The sequence below is a fragment of the Megalobrama amblycephala genome, linkage group LG16, assembly GCF_018812025.1.
Source record: "Megalobrama amblycephala isolate DHTTF-2021 linkage group LG16, ASM1881202v1, whole genome shotgun sequence".
In the NCBI taxonomy this organism is placed as follows: domain Eukaryota; kingdom Metazoa; phylum Chordata; class Actinopteri; order Cypriniformes; family Xenocyprididae; genus Megalobrama; species Megalobrama amblycephala.
In genome coordinates, this window is record NC_063059.1 from 14,004,487 (window position 1) to 14,018,177 (window position 13,691).

A 13,691-nucleotide genomic window follows, 5' to 3' on the forward strand; every position below is an offset into this window, starting at 1 on the left:
TCAGACCGCCTAGAGCTCCCCTATCACACCAATAAATCAGTATGCCATTTAAAATACACATACACACAAGAAGCAAGTGGAAACAGCTCCTCTTTCACCACATAACCGCAGCCCTCCCCGCAAGGCCGCAATGTAACAGATTAGCTGGCTAGCAAACTTCAGTTTGCAGTGATGAACAGCATAAACATCACAAGACACAATCTCGCTTCATTCCCTGGGGCTCATCCCTCTTTTTCCCCTCGCCGAGGGAACGGACATGTCTGCGGCTGTCATCTCTCTCCCCCTCCCTCCTTTTTTTCTCACCTCTCCACTGTCATTGATCGATAACCCTTCTTTTATAGCCCGGGCTAATCGATCATGAAGGACACGACAGCGCAAGACAACGGCAGGCTGATAGTTGTGGCAGGACATCACGGATTAAAGTCCCTCCGTGCCGCGCAGCCTCAGCCTCCTGCGCGCTAATACTGACAGGATGGCACGAAAATGATTGAGCGATTGCAGAAGTCATTCGAAAGTGGAGCGAAACACTGCAAAAGCATGCTAAGGCCGCAATCTGTTTTTTTTTTTTTCACCTCTCGTCGTCTTTGCTGAGGCAGAACTTTTTAATGATGATGCTCGGGCGAGTGAGCTGGCTTCCCCTTGACTATTTTATTATCTGAAATACATCTTGTTTGGGAGCGAGGCGAAAACACGGCATCAGCAGCGTTTACAACGCTGGAACGCATCCTACTCGTGCTGTTAAGAAAAAGTGGGATGCGACCCAATGCACATGCTCGAGTTGTCTCGCTGCCAGCATTTAGAGGCGGCCCACCGCGTGTCCCTCTTTACCAGGCTAGAGCCCAAAGACCCATTGTTCTTATTCTGTCACAATGGCTTATTACAGTGTGAGCCTAGACACTAATTATCTGGCCGGCTTTCAAACAGAAGGAAAAAACGATTTCCAACGCAATCGAACATATCAGCCATATTGTTGCTGCGAACGCCTGAGGGAGCAGGCCGCTATAATCACGTGAAAACAATATATATAGACTCTACTGTGCCGTCATCTTCTTTAGGACTCTACACAAAGTTTGTTATTTGCCATCAGCCCTATTTCTTTTCATCCTAAACACACCTGAAAGATCTTGCTAATAGTTATTGGCTGCGCACAGCGCAAGCTTGCACCAAATGATCGCTAGCGACTTCTCCTTGGCTCTCGGCCACAAATGTAACTTGGTGAAGAGAATAAATATACTCCACCGCAAGTTAGGCTAGACATAACTCGGATCAATTCAGTTTGACATTGCAGAGGCAGACTGGTGGGAAGTAGTCTATGTGAAGATATTGATCCTGTCAAAGTTTCTTTGGTGAGGGTCAGCGCTATAGTAGAGGCTTAAAAGAAATAACTTGCTTTTATGAAGTTTTCTGTCGTTATTGACTGCTTCTCAAAAGAGGCTTTTTGTGCCGTTTGCAGTAAATGCTATGTAAACCACAGAGTCAGTTTTAAAATCAAAGACCATTCTTGAGGAAAGTTCAATTCTGAGGGAATCAGAGAGAGGAGGAGGAGAAAGGGATAAAAGTATTAAATACACTATTGCCTAAAGTATAGAGAAAAGTGTTGCAGAACCCATACTGCTTAAAGAAAAACGTGGTCATTATTCAACTTCATGCCATTCCAAACCTATATGACTTTCTTTCTACTGTGGAACACGAAAGAAGATATTCTGAGCAATGACTCAAAATGTTCAAAAGAGGATATGTCATTTAAAGTCAGTGGGGTCCAAAACAACACTGAAACCCACTGACAAGAAAAGCATCTTCTTTTGTGTTCAGTCATAAGGGTTTAAATGACATTAGGGGGAGCAAAGGATGACAGAATTTGCATTTTTGGACAAAGACAATTTTTCAGGATATGCCAGTCTGCATTTGAAATACATGCTTAAATGTTCTGCAGCAAGTTATCCATCTTTAACTTCACTCCTTCCAAGTGATGTATCATATGTGTACGAAGCCTCAATATCTGGGCTCTCTTGAGACTACAGCAGCTCTGTGTACTCTACTCTTACGGAGGAGCAAATGCCAGATGCCCAGACTAAATATACATAACATGGGCTTTTCCTGTGACATTTAGAGAGATTACTTTAAATGTAGAGGGATGGGGTTCTGTTGACAGTAGGGGATTAACATACTGGTAGGGCCAACACCTATGGGAACAAAACGCAGGAGAGAGAAATCAGCAGTGCTTCCAGGCTGCATGCAGAACAGACACTCAGGTGCACATAATGCATAGAAAAACGAAGAGCTCAAAGGAAGTGAAGCATGCATTGACTACAATGTAATCAGTTATTAACATTTTGTTGGTACTCCCTTGTTTTTGATTCCAGCAGCCATTCTCCTTGACTCACTAAACTTTGCGCAAGTGTCATGCTTAACTTCCTTCCAATCCTTCTTGTTTTCCCAAAGTTCAGCTTCATTGAAAGACCTGCATGACTTGTCACAGTTCAGGTTTATAATTTCCCAAAGGTTTTCAAAGAATTTAAGTTCAGAGGACTGAGGAGACTTGATGACTTGATAATGCTGAGCATGAACTTACTTTGTTGCATTCGTGGTGTGTTTGGGATTGTTATCATGATGGAAAAAACACACATTTGATCTCTAAACAGATCCTCCATACTTGGCTACATTGTGTTCAGCAGGATTCCCAAGTATTGGTCCATTTTCAAAGTGCCAGCAACTTTATAGATCCTTCCAGCACCTACTGCAGACATGCGCCCCAATACCATTATGTGTCCCCTGCCGTGCTTAATGATGCTACGCATGCATTTGGCATTAAAACACTCCAGTCGTCTCCTACGAACATACCTGATACCATCCAATACTAGGTTGTTACATTTTGACTTGTCGGACCACAAAACACGGCTCTATTCTTCCATACTCCAATCCATATGTTTTTTGGCAAATGCAAGGTGTTACTTGCAGTTGAAAAAACAAATAAACGGTTTCTTTCCTGGTACACAACCTCTCAACCCAGCCTCTTGTAGCAATTGGCTTACAGATCAAAATGAAATTGGGGGTTTCTCACAATTGCATGTCTATTTTGCATACCAAAGCTGCATTTATTTGATCAAAAATACAGTATAACATATAATTTTTCTATTTTAATATATTTTAAGTGTGAAAACAAAAAATGTTTTATGCCACTTTTGGTTCAGCTAAACAAAAAACGAACACGCAAGGTACGATTTTTCCCAGATACATTCCTCCACCTCCTCGTCAAAACTATTCAGCTCAATTTTCAGACCTAAATGGCTCTCCACTGTGTTTAATGACCGAGCTAAGCCTCGATGTCGAGCTGCTGGCTCAACAAAGGGGCACGCCATGAGACCAGCACCAGAAGCACCAGACAGCTATACTTTTGACGTCCAATAACAAGTGGCAAGACTGCATGTCGCAGTCATGGCCCCTCGCGGGAGACTGAGCCAGACTAAATGCAAGCGGGAGAAAGACAGGTACCTGAGCCCGGGGAGAAGACTCATTAAGCCACGGCGTCACCGACGTAGACACCATCAGTCTCCCGGCAACGCTGTAAATAAAGACTGTCACTTAATCTGGCCTAGTGGCGTTGGCCTCGCCCTCTTATTTGCGTTATTAATATGCATGCTAATGTGCCCATTTTATGGCTCAACAGTTTCGATTCACTGTAAAATCAATTATCCATCTGGTAAAGCTGCACTTTGCGCTGGCTGAGATGTGTATTAATTTTAGCAAACATACATGGGGCCCAGCACAATAAAGATAAATAGCTCGATTAGGTGTGGTAAACACCGTTGCTCAGAGCGGGACTCTAATGAGATTTCGGCACATAAGGAATTGAGGTTCCTTAAATAATGAGCCTTGTTGATTTTTGTATGCAAATTACCAAAAGGAATGTTTCGCTGTCCTGCTTTCCAATTTCATTTAGATAAGACGGTGTTGCGATCGAGTGAGCGCGACCCCCTTTAACCGGCTCTCTGCTCTCACTGTCTCAGTCTTCCTCCATTTCTGTTTGTTCAACACTGATCTTCTTTAAACCCTAATAAGCTCATGACACCCACTTGCGGCGTAATTTCATCAACCTCAACTCAAGTCAACTTGAGCTGACATCACGCTGTTGGCACTGTGAAGCCCAGTGATATCATAGACTACTAAAATGCTAGAGGGCACCAGATGTTGGCGCGAGGTCACGATGAGCTCTCGCATACTCCGAATAACCGATGAATTCGCCCTCCTTTGAGGTCAGTTTGTTGAAATCATAGGTTCATAACTCAACATTACTTACATTTTCCTCTTCATTTAGCACTATAATGCGGAGCCCTGCTCTGGTGAGGGTCGGTTAGGGATTTGGTGGAGCTGGAAGCGGATCTGGCTGAATATCAATAGCATATTTCATGCGGGCCCGGCGAGGATGCTTCATCAAGTCAAATTACGGGCAGGACGACCTCTCCTGCAGCTTCACCCATTAGCTGCCATTCGCATTCTGCACCAGGCATCAAACGATTTATTTGCTTCAGTTACTTTCAGCAGACGATCAATCTCACAGTAATTATCTCTTGTCACTGGAGCTGGTTGGGTGGGGGGATTGAAGTTTGGGAGGGGGGAAGCTGATAGGCGGGTATTCTTGTCTGATTCTACGTTTCCTGTCCTCTTGACACACGTCAAATCTACAGAAAAACGTCAAGACGAGCTCTCGCCGGCGTCGGGATGACGGCTCTGGTGTTTGACGGGTTCCAGTGCTCGTCTCTCTGATAGCACGCACGTGTCGCATCCGTGAAGACTCTGAAGCGGGGCTCCCAGCAGAAATGGAAAGGAGTTTCAACTGCCATGACAGTCGTAGAGCCGCTAGCAGAGCGTGGCGACGTTAACGCGAGCGCCGTGCCAACACTGGAGCTCCGGTCCCAGTGCTCTCTCTGAGGAGCTCTTTCAATGGGCTGTTGCCTCTCCCTGTCTGCCTGTTCCAACATTATGATTTGCCATTTTGTTCTCTGAGTTTACAGTGATGCACTTGTTCCACGCCATCAAGCTCAGCTTGTATGCTTAAAGCCTGAACAGACATATTTATAAGTATCACTCTGAAGTGACCATTTGTCTCTGAGGTCAGCATGAGACAACATTTGCTCTAAAATCACACCCAGTGAGTAACTAGATCTAGATTCGCATGAACACAGAATCAGCGGATCTCATTAATAAACTAATAAAAGTGTTTTCACAAATAACTTTTTTTATAATAATAATATTTTATAAATAAAATCCATGTTTTTAAGGATAACCTTTTTTGTGTTCCTGTAGTCCGAGTTAGTCATTTTATCTTAAGTTAAAAAAAAAACCATTGTGAACTTGCTGATGAATAAATAAAAGTTTTCTGCATTTTCTTTACACAAAAAATACATGTGTATGCATCGTTAGAGAATTAAGACCCCATAATAAGGTATTTTGTCCTCATTTACTTTTGTAATAGAAGTTCATGGTCTTATTTGGTTCGCACATTAGAATAATACTGCAAAAAAAATTTAAATAAATAATATGTTTGTCTTTTTATGAAAATCTAGTAACTTGCTCTGCTTCTGAAGCTACTTTACTTTTTTTAACCCTTCCTCTTCAAACACCAGTCATATAAAGATCACTGTGCTGGTCCATATGTAATACCCACTTTCAATCTAATCAAATCAAATGGATAAAATAATTTTTTTTTTTTTTTTTTTTTCTGACTGTATATCCACTTTCTCCTAGAAACACATCACATTAAAGAAGTAAAATGGGCTAAAGGCTGTTTCACGCTGATTTTAAATCAGCATCCCAGTCAAATATCAAATTACAGCAGTGATTGACAGTGTTAATATATGAATAATTGTAAGCAGGAAATTGAGATGACACTTACTCAGCATGCCCATTCCCAGCATAAAGGCGTCCATGGTGTAGGGCAGACCTCTAGCTCTCCCCCGCGTCCCTGGAGGAAACATCACTTCTTTCGGCTGGGCCTTCTTACATTCTACCTGTGGATGAAGCACAAAAGATGTTGTCTCAGTGGTCTAGCTACTAATAAGACCACTTATTGCATCAAGGAGCTTCAACTATTACAAATGTCCAGGCCACAGGACATCAGAACAGTGTTGTTCATATTTGGCTTGTGTCACCTTGCAAACGGGGCTCTGATAAGGATAATACATCACTTGTTAGAAAAATGAATAAAACAAACACTATGTTCAGCCTTTGAAATCACAGTGTTTTTGCTTCTCAGTCGGTTATGTACTGCCTTAATGTCACATTTTGAGAGAGTGTTTTTGATGTTTGTGTGTTTGCGAAAGCATGCCGTGTACTGTCTTCGGGCAAAAGAAAAAAAAAAAATAAAGAGAGATGGGTTCTCTTAAAAAAAAAAAAAGTTTTTATTTTTTTGTTTCCTCATCATTCCCCTACCGTCTTGCCACTCCAATCTGGTGCTCATCATTGAACCATTTCTACCCGGGGCACTTCCCCTGATCACCCCCCTGTGCTCCCAACCAGCTCCCTGACGCCTTCTACTGATAATTTTCCTGCTGTGCTGACTGACATTTCGCACTCCTCCACAATGCACAGTTAAGAGTCTGCTCATGACAGAACACACAGAGTGGGCGTCAAGAGTGACAGACCAACTGAAAACACCAGCATCAAAATTAAGTACAGCTCCAGAATGAAGGATCCGTGGGTTTGTGGTAGTGACACGGTAAGAAATATCAACCATAACATTGTGCACGGCATCGTGCACATGATGTGTCAACGAAACCTCAACCACCTGAGAGATGCAACCATGCTTTCTTTAAGCCCAATGAAAGCACAGATGACCGGGAGGGTATGTAGTGTTTGACAGACTGATTAGTGGTGCATGTATACACACTCCATGGCGCACATGGCGCCTAGGGTAAATATAGTGGTAAATGCACATAAAAGGCTTATTGAAATTGACTATGAGGGGCTCTGGTAGGGCATTGTAGACACTATGCCCTGACCATGTCAACCTCTATTTGACCATTTATATTACAGATGCTTGCCTGCTCTTCTCTGGAGTGTCAGTTCAACTGACTAAAAGCAAACGTTCATGTTTTAACTATGTGATTTAAACTACATGTCAATGAATGTCAGGGAAGGCAATGAAACAGGTGTTTCCAAACTGCAGTTAGCCCCAAGGGGCTGCATATACTTTTGTTAATTGAAATAAAGTTGAAATTAAGTAAAAATATTTTGGATGGAAAAACTTAAACTTAGCCCACTGAAACTACGAAAATTAGAAATGTTGCCTTGATAAGTGAAATAAGTCTAAGTTCAACTACTAAAATTACTAAAAATAAAACTGAACTAAAAAGCTCAAGAGAAATGTAAAAAAAAAAAAAAAAAAAAAAAAAAACTAATAAAAATGACAAAAGCACAAAAACAAAATTATTAAAACTAAAATTACTATTGAAAAAATAAAAATAAAAGTGAAAGAAAAATATTAATAATTACAACAATCTATATAAATAATACTAAAATAACACTGTTTCTTACAGAGTATAAATGGGTCTGTAAACATGTAAATATATAGCAGCCTTTAGATTTTTAACCCTTAAACACTGAAGGCATTTTTAGAGTTGTTTTTTCTGAGTGACATACACAAAAGTAAAGACTCATAACTCCAAAATTATAGAAAGTAGAGTCAAAAAGTAGGTATCGTTTGATAGGAAACTTGTTACATTTGGACATTTTTATGCTAAGAAACTGCTGATAAAATACAAATATATATATATATATATATATATATATATATATATATATATATATATATATATATATATATATATATATATATATATATATATGGTAACACTTTAGTATAGGGAACACACATAAACTATTAACTATGACTTTTCCCCTCAATAAACTCCTACTTTACTGCTTATTAATAGTTAGTAAGGTAGTTGTTAAGTTTAGGTATTGGGTAAGATTAAGAATGTAGAATATGGCATTAATATTAGGCATTTCAAGCAAAAATAATATTCGAAAATCACTGGGAATTATTCGATTATTATTCGAAAATCCCCCACATGCACGCACAAACAGAGAGAGAGGGGAGAGAGACCATTCACGCTTTCAGTATGATATGGATAAACTGTTTAATTCATTGGGGAATATGCTGTCTTAACTCAAGCCATAATGATTGTAATGTGCTGAAACATATTAATATGTTCGTTAATATAAGTGAAAGTAAAATCCGCACGGCCATTCATAACGGTGCGAAGCAGAGCGAGCGCTTTCAATTAATTCCTACGCTGAGCTTCCACATGAATAAACTGAAAACGCTCGCTCTCCGCCAGTGGACACGCACCATGAATGACCGAGGGGATTTTACTTTCTCTTTCAAATTAGCGCCATTTCGGGAGCGGTGACAATGATACCGGTGTTGTTCCTGAACACCGGCAACACCGACTATCGCAGCAAGCCTACCTCAAGCCATATTGATTTTAGGCTGCCTAAATGCGTTATAACATTGTGAACAGCCTGAATAACGGCACTTGTGTCGTGTGAACATTGATTTTAACGTCTCTGTTATATGCCACGCTAGTCTGTGTTCTACTGTTGTCTAAGAGTTGATCGACAGCTTTTTAGGTGTGTTATCGGCCGTGCGCACCACCGTCTGTGAACGTGTCACTATTGAAAACATGAGGATTTTTTAAGACGACAATCGCACAACCTATTCGATATTCTATAATTAAATCAACTAATCGAATATTCGAAAATCGTGACACATCCCTAATTAATATAAGTACTAATAAACAGCCAATATACTATTAATATGCAAGCTAATAAGCAATTAGTTAAAAGACCCTAAACTGAAGTGTTACCATATTTTTTATTGTAATTTTACATACATTTCTTATGTGACATGCAATAACTCAGGAAGGAAATAAGGTAGGCACTTCTTTTTTGGAGAAGTTCCCCTACATATGAGCTCCATCTGGATCAAATTTTGTGATGATAGCATAAAGTAATTAAAAGTTACAGCATTTGGAACTGAGGTAGCCTGTTTGTTTAGCCCTTGACACCCCCTAATGGGCATTTTTAAAATCGTTCCTCCATGAGGAATATCTTGTGATCGACTTATTGGATTATGATTTTGGACTTGGTGAAAATTTGCTGTAAATAATAATGTGCACAATGTGTTCCACAATTGGAGCCGTTTCATGAAGTTACGAGCGAAAACGTGACATAAATGCCACTTCGGTATATTACTTACATATGGGTCTTGCGGGGCTTCATGTACAAAAACTCGCTAAAGTTTAGTCAAAGCCCAAAACAATTATGGTTGTGGTACTCCATGAGACCTTTCAAATGACATATGACACATGATTATCTGAACTGTCTGATGTTTCTGTCACACTGTAGTACATAATACAAAAAAGTATTTCATAATTTTTTTTCAGCAAATAACTCAGCACTACTAAGGAGTTACTCTACATTCATTGTAGACTCTAAGCTCTCAAATGACACCTATTTTGTGTTGATCAAGGAAGTAGTTTTGAAAAATATTCTTATTAATTTTTTGTAGCTAGGTGGCGCCCGTGGGGGGTACACTCCGGTTTAGCGGGATGATTGGAAGCATTAAAAAGCTGAGTTTCTAAGCTTTAAGATGATACATTGCTTAGTAATTTGACTTTTTTTTTTTTTTTTTTTTTTTTTGTACCACCAGCGGTACACTTTGAGCTTAAAGGGTTAAGGAGGAGGTCCCTTCGAAATCAAATTTGGTGGTCCTTGACATCAAAAAGTTTGAAAACCCCTGATTTAAGTAGTTAGAAATTAGTTAGTGAATAGTGTGTCAGGTACCACCAAAAAAACAAAAAAAAACATTAACCTAAAATGAAGCAAATCAACAAAACAAAATAATTAACTCCTTGAATTTGTGCAAGGGGACAAGATTTTGTCTTGTAGCGTGTATTTATTCTTCTTCACCACTCCAGCTGTTCTAACACGTCAGCTCTCAACAGATCAGACACATGTGATGTGCATAATCTCACAGTCCATTTTAATCGTCAAAGCCTAAAATAAAAATTAATACCTTCAAAAAACTGGCAGAGCTCTTCTAAATTAATTAATCCAGCCAGCATGTAACACATCAAGCTAGGTGACTCTATGACAGTATGTTGACCTTGATGTTAACTGCAAGAGAAAATATCCTTGAATTTCATCACCTAAAGATAAAGGAAATCCAGATATCTGTTAAAGATAATGCTTCCATTCTTCAAATGACCTTTTATGTCAACAAAAGTGCTAAAAGGAAGCTGTATTTTAATGCTTTGAGCGAGCTAACAAACTTCAGACACTGCTGTCTCTTTTCCAAAAATTAACACATAAACCAACAAGTACTCGTAATCAGTATTCAAGTCCTCAGGACTTCTCCAAATACAACATGCCTTCATTAGGCACTGGCACTAAAGAGAGAGCGTGTGTGTGTGTGTGTGTGTGTGTGTGTGTGAGTGTGATGCGTGTAATTATGTCAGTGTGTGGTTTCAGTGATGAGGCCTGCAATCTCTGTGTGTTGCTAATAGGCGAGGAAAGCCTGGCTTCCGATCTAACTGTCATCAATGGGCATTTAAGAGCCATGACTACGGCTCCACATTATTACTTAACTAATTACCCTCGTCAGTCGAGGTAGGCCAATGATGAGCTCCCTTCCCTCGTTAATGAAACTACGAAGGCCCGTGGCTAATGACCTGAGAGCATGGGGCAGCTACGTTATCACGCCTGCACAGAGGGAGAAAGAGGAGGAAAGGACAGGAAGGAAGAAATACTGATAGATGGACGTCTGCACTTTAGGACCAATTCGGACCATTGACTTTAAAACAAAGCCCAAATGAGAACCTCACTACAAAATGCAGTCTTATTTGTATGTGATATCACATGAACTTTTAAGAGAAACTAAATAAAAAAAATATGTGACAGGAAATCGACAAGGTCAAAGTTGCATCCTAGTGTTGCTAATGTGGACAAAATGAGTTTGAATTTTCTGTGTCTGTTCCCACCTCATCCTGCCTGCTTTAAAATCTCTTCTTGATAAAAAAATAAAAAATAAAAAATTATAATTTATTAAAAATATATTTAAAGGTGCCCAAGAATGCTTTTTCACAAGATGTAATAAAGTCTAAGGTGTCCCCTGAATGTGTCTGTGAAGTTTCAGCTCAAAATACCCCATAGATTTTTTTATTAATTTTTTTAACTGCCTATTTTGGGGCATCATTAACTATGCACTGATTTTTTCAGCGCGCCGCCCTTTAATTCGCGTGCTCCCTGCCACACGAGCTCTCGATTATATTACAGCACATTTACAAAGTTCACACAGATAATATAACCCTCAAATGGATCTTTACAAGATGTTCGTCATGCATGCTGTATGCATGCTTCGAATTATGTGAGTAAAGTATTTATTTTGATGTTTATATTTGATTCTCTATGAGTTTGATGTGCTCCGTGGCTAACGGCTAATGCTACACTGTTGGAGAGATTTGTAAAGAATGAAGTTGTGTTTATGAATTATACAGACTGCAAGTGTTTAAAAATGAAAATAGTGACGGCTCTTGTCTCCGTGAATTCAGTAAGAAACGATGGTAACTTTAACCTCACTTAACAGTACATTAGCAACATGCTAACAAAACATTTAGACAGACAATTTACAAATATCACTAAAAATATCATGCTATCATGGATCATGTCAGTTATTATTGCTCCATCTGCCATTTTCGCTGTTGTTCTTGCTTACCTAGTATGATGATTCACCTGTGCAGATCCAGACGTTACTGGCTGCCCTTGTCTAATGCCTTTCATAATGTTGGAACATGGGCTGGCATATGCAAATATATATATATATATATATATATATATATATATATATATATATATATATATATATATATATATATATATATATATATATACACACGTAACAGTCGGTGTTATGTTGAGATCCGCGTGTTTTCCGGAAGTCTTTTAAACAAATGAGATTTATATAAGAAGGAGGAAACAATGGAGTTTGAAACTCAATGTATGTCTTTTCCATGTACTGAACTCTTGTTATTCAACTATGCCAAGATAAATTCAAATTTTGAATCTAGGGCACCTTTAAAAGGCCATAAAACAAAAAATTCAACACTTTCACTAATAAAACTTTAATTATATAACACTTAACAGATCATCTACAAAGGTTTTAATTTATATTTTAATGTACATGAACTTCTGATTTGTTAAGCATTATGAAAAAAACTTAGGTACTACTGTACATCTAGTGGAAGGATGACACTTAAATATGCTTAAAACACAGTTTTAATGTTAATTTGTTTATTTTTTGTATTTCAGTATATAGTACTCTTTTCATAAAAGCAGTAAGACACTTGTGGACATGTTATATTGTGAATATTGCAGGTAAAAATGCCCTTTAGCCATATCTAAACTCATAATAATGCTTGTATTTCTTAATTCTATAGTGTTGAGAATTATTTATATAATGGCTTATTAATTGAAGGTTAAGTGTTACTGAACATTTTATTTGTCCATTTAGTCCTGCCACCTGTCTAATGGCTGCACTGCCACTCAGAGCCCAATAGAGACTTCAAGGTGTTTGTGTGTGTGAATGCAATCAAAACCCCATAATATCTCACATCTACCATTCACCTCAGAGAGCAGGTTAAGTGGAAGTCCAGGGTGGAAAGGATGACAGCAGAGATGAGAACAGGGTGCGTCCACTCTCCTCGCTAATTGTCGGGAAATCATGAGCGGGAACACGGTACCGGTGGGCTGGAGCAAATGTGGCCATTAGTGTCCGTGTCCCTGGCAGAGCCAGTGTGAGCGGGCGAGAGGTGTGAGACAGGATCGATCAGCTCCAGAGAACACACACGCGGCTTATTAGCCGGCTGGTTAGGGATAGATTAGATCCAATCTGCTAATCTGCTGCCCTGACCTTGTGACAAGAAATGTCACTCGCATTAAAACTTCAGCCACCTGTTTTGACTTTGAAAAGGGGGATTGTTTCACAAAAGTACATTTCTCGGAGACCACAAGCTGCATATACTGTATATGGAGCTAGAAATATGACAAAATGATTTGAATTTGAATTGTGTAATTAAGCAATAAGGTACGAGAGGCTGTGCTGTTTTGTGAATAAGTCACCCCTTCAGCCGTGACTTATTCATGATACAGCACTAGCCTTGAGTACCTTATTGCTTTTATAAAACGGTTACCACACAATACAAATATTAAAGCCAGAAATATGTATCAATGCAACTTTCATGAAGTAAACTTTTTCAAAAAGCCTTCCCTCCGCCAGAAAAAATAGTCCCTGACCGTGAACAACAACAGAAGTTAAATTATTAGATGGTGGCAAAGACCGTCTTTATAAGTGTGTCAGAGAGTAGCAAAGACTTTTATATTTAAAAGACTGAATTGTTTTGAAAACAGAACAAGACGCTACTGACAAATGCTTTGACTACCGCTGTCAGTCATGGGAAAACCCCTTAACTGTTAAAAGGACAAGATAATACATCGGACATTTAAACAGATTTTTTATTATGAACATAGGACTAACCTCAAGGAAAATGCTAAATCTGAATGCAGGTAATAAACTCAATCAATTGATTTTTTTATCGTGAATAAAACACAGCTATAGACCAATCAGAATCAAG

General features: G+C 39.1%; 1 protein-coding gene across 1 annotated transcript in view; it reads right to left on the bottom strand.

The window, feature by feature from the left end:
- The window catches only part of msi2b (musashi RNA-binding protein 2b), a 306,172-nt gene that overhangs the window by 52,837 nt on the left and 239,644 nt on the right, over nucleotides 1-13,691 (bottom strand). The window contains 1 exon segment of the mRNA XM_048161917.1: nucleotides 5,894-6,008. Within this exon segment, the coding sequence (XP_048017874.1) occupies nucleotides 5,894-6,008 (115 nt within the window).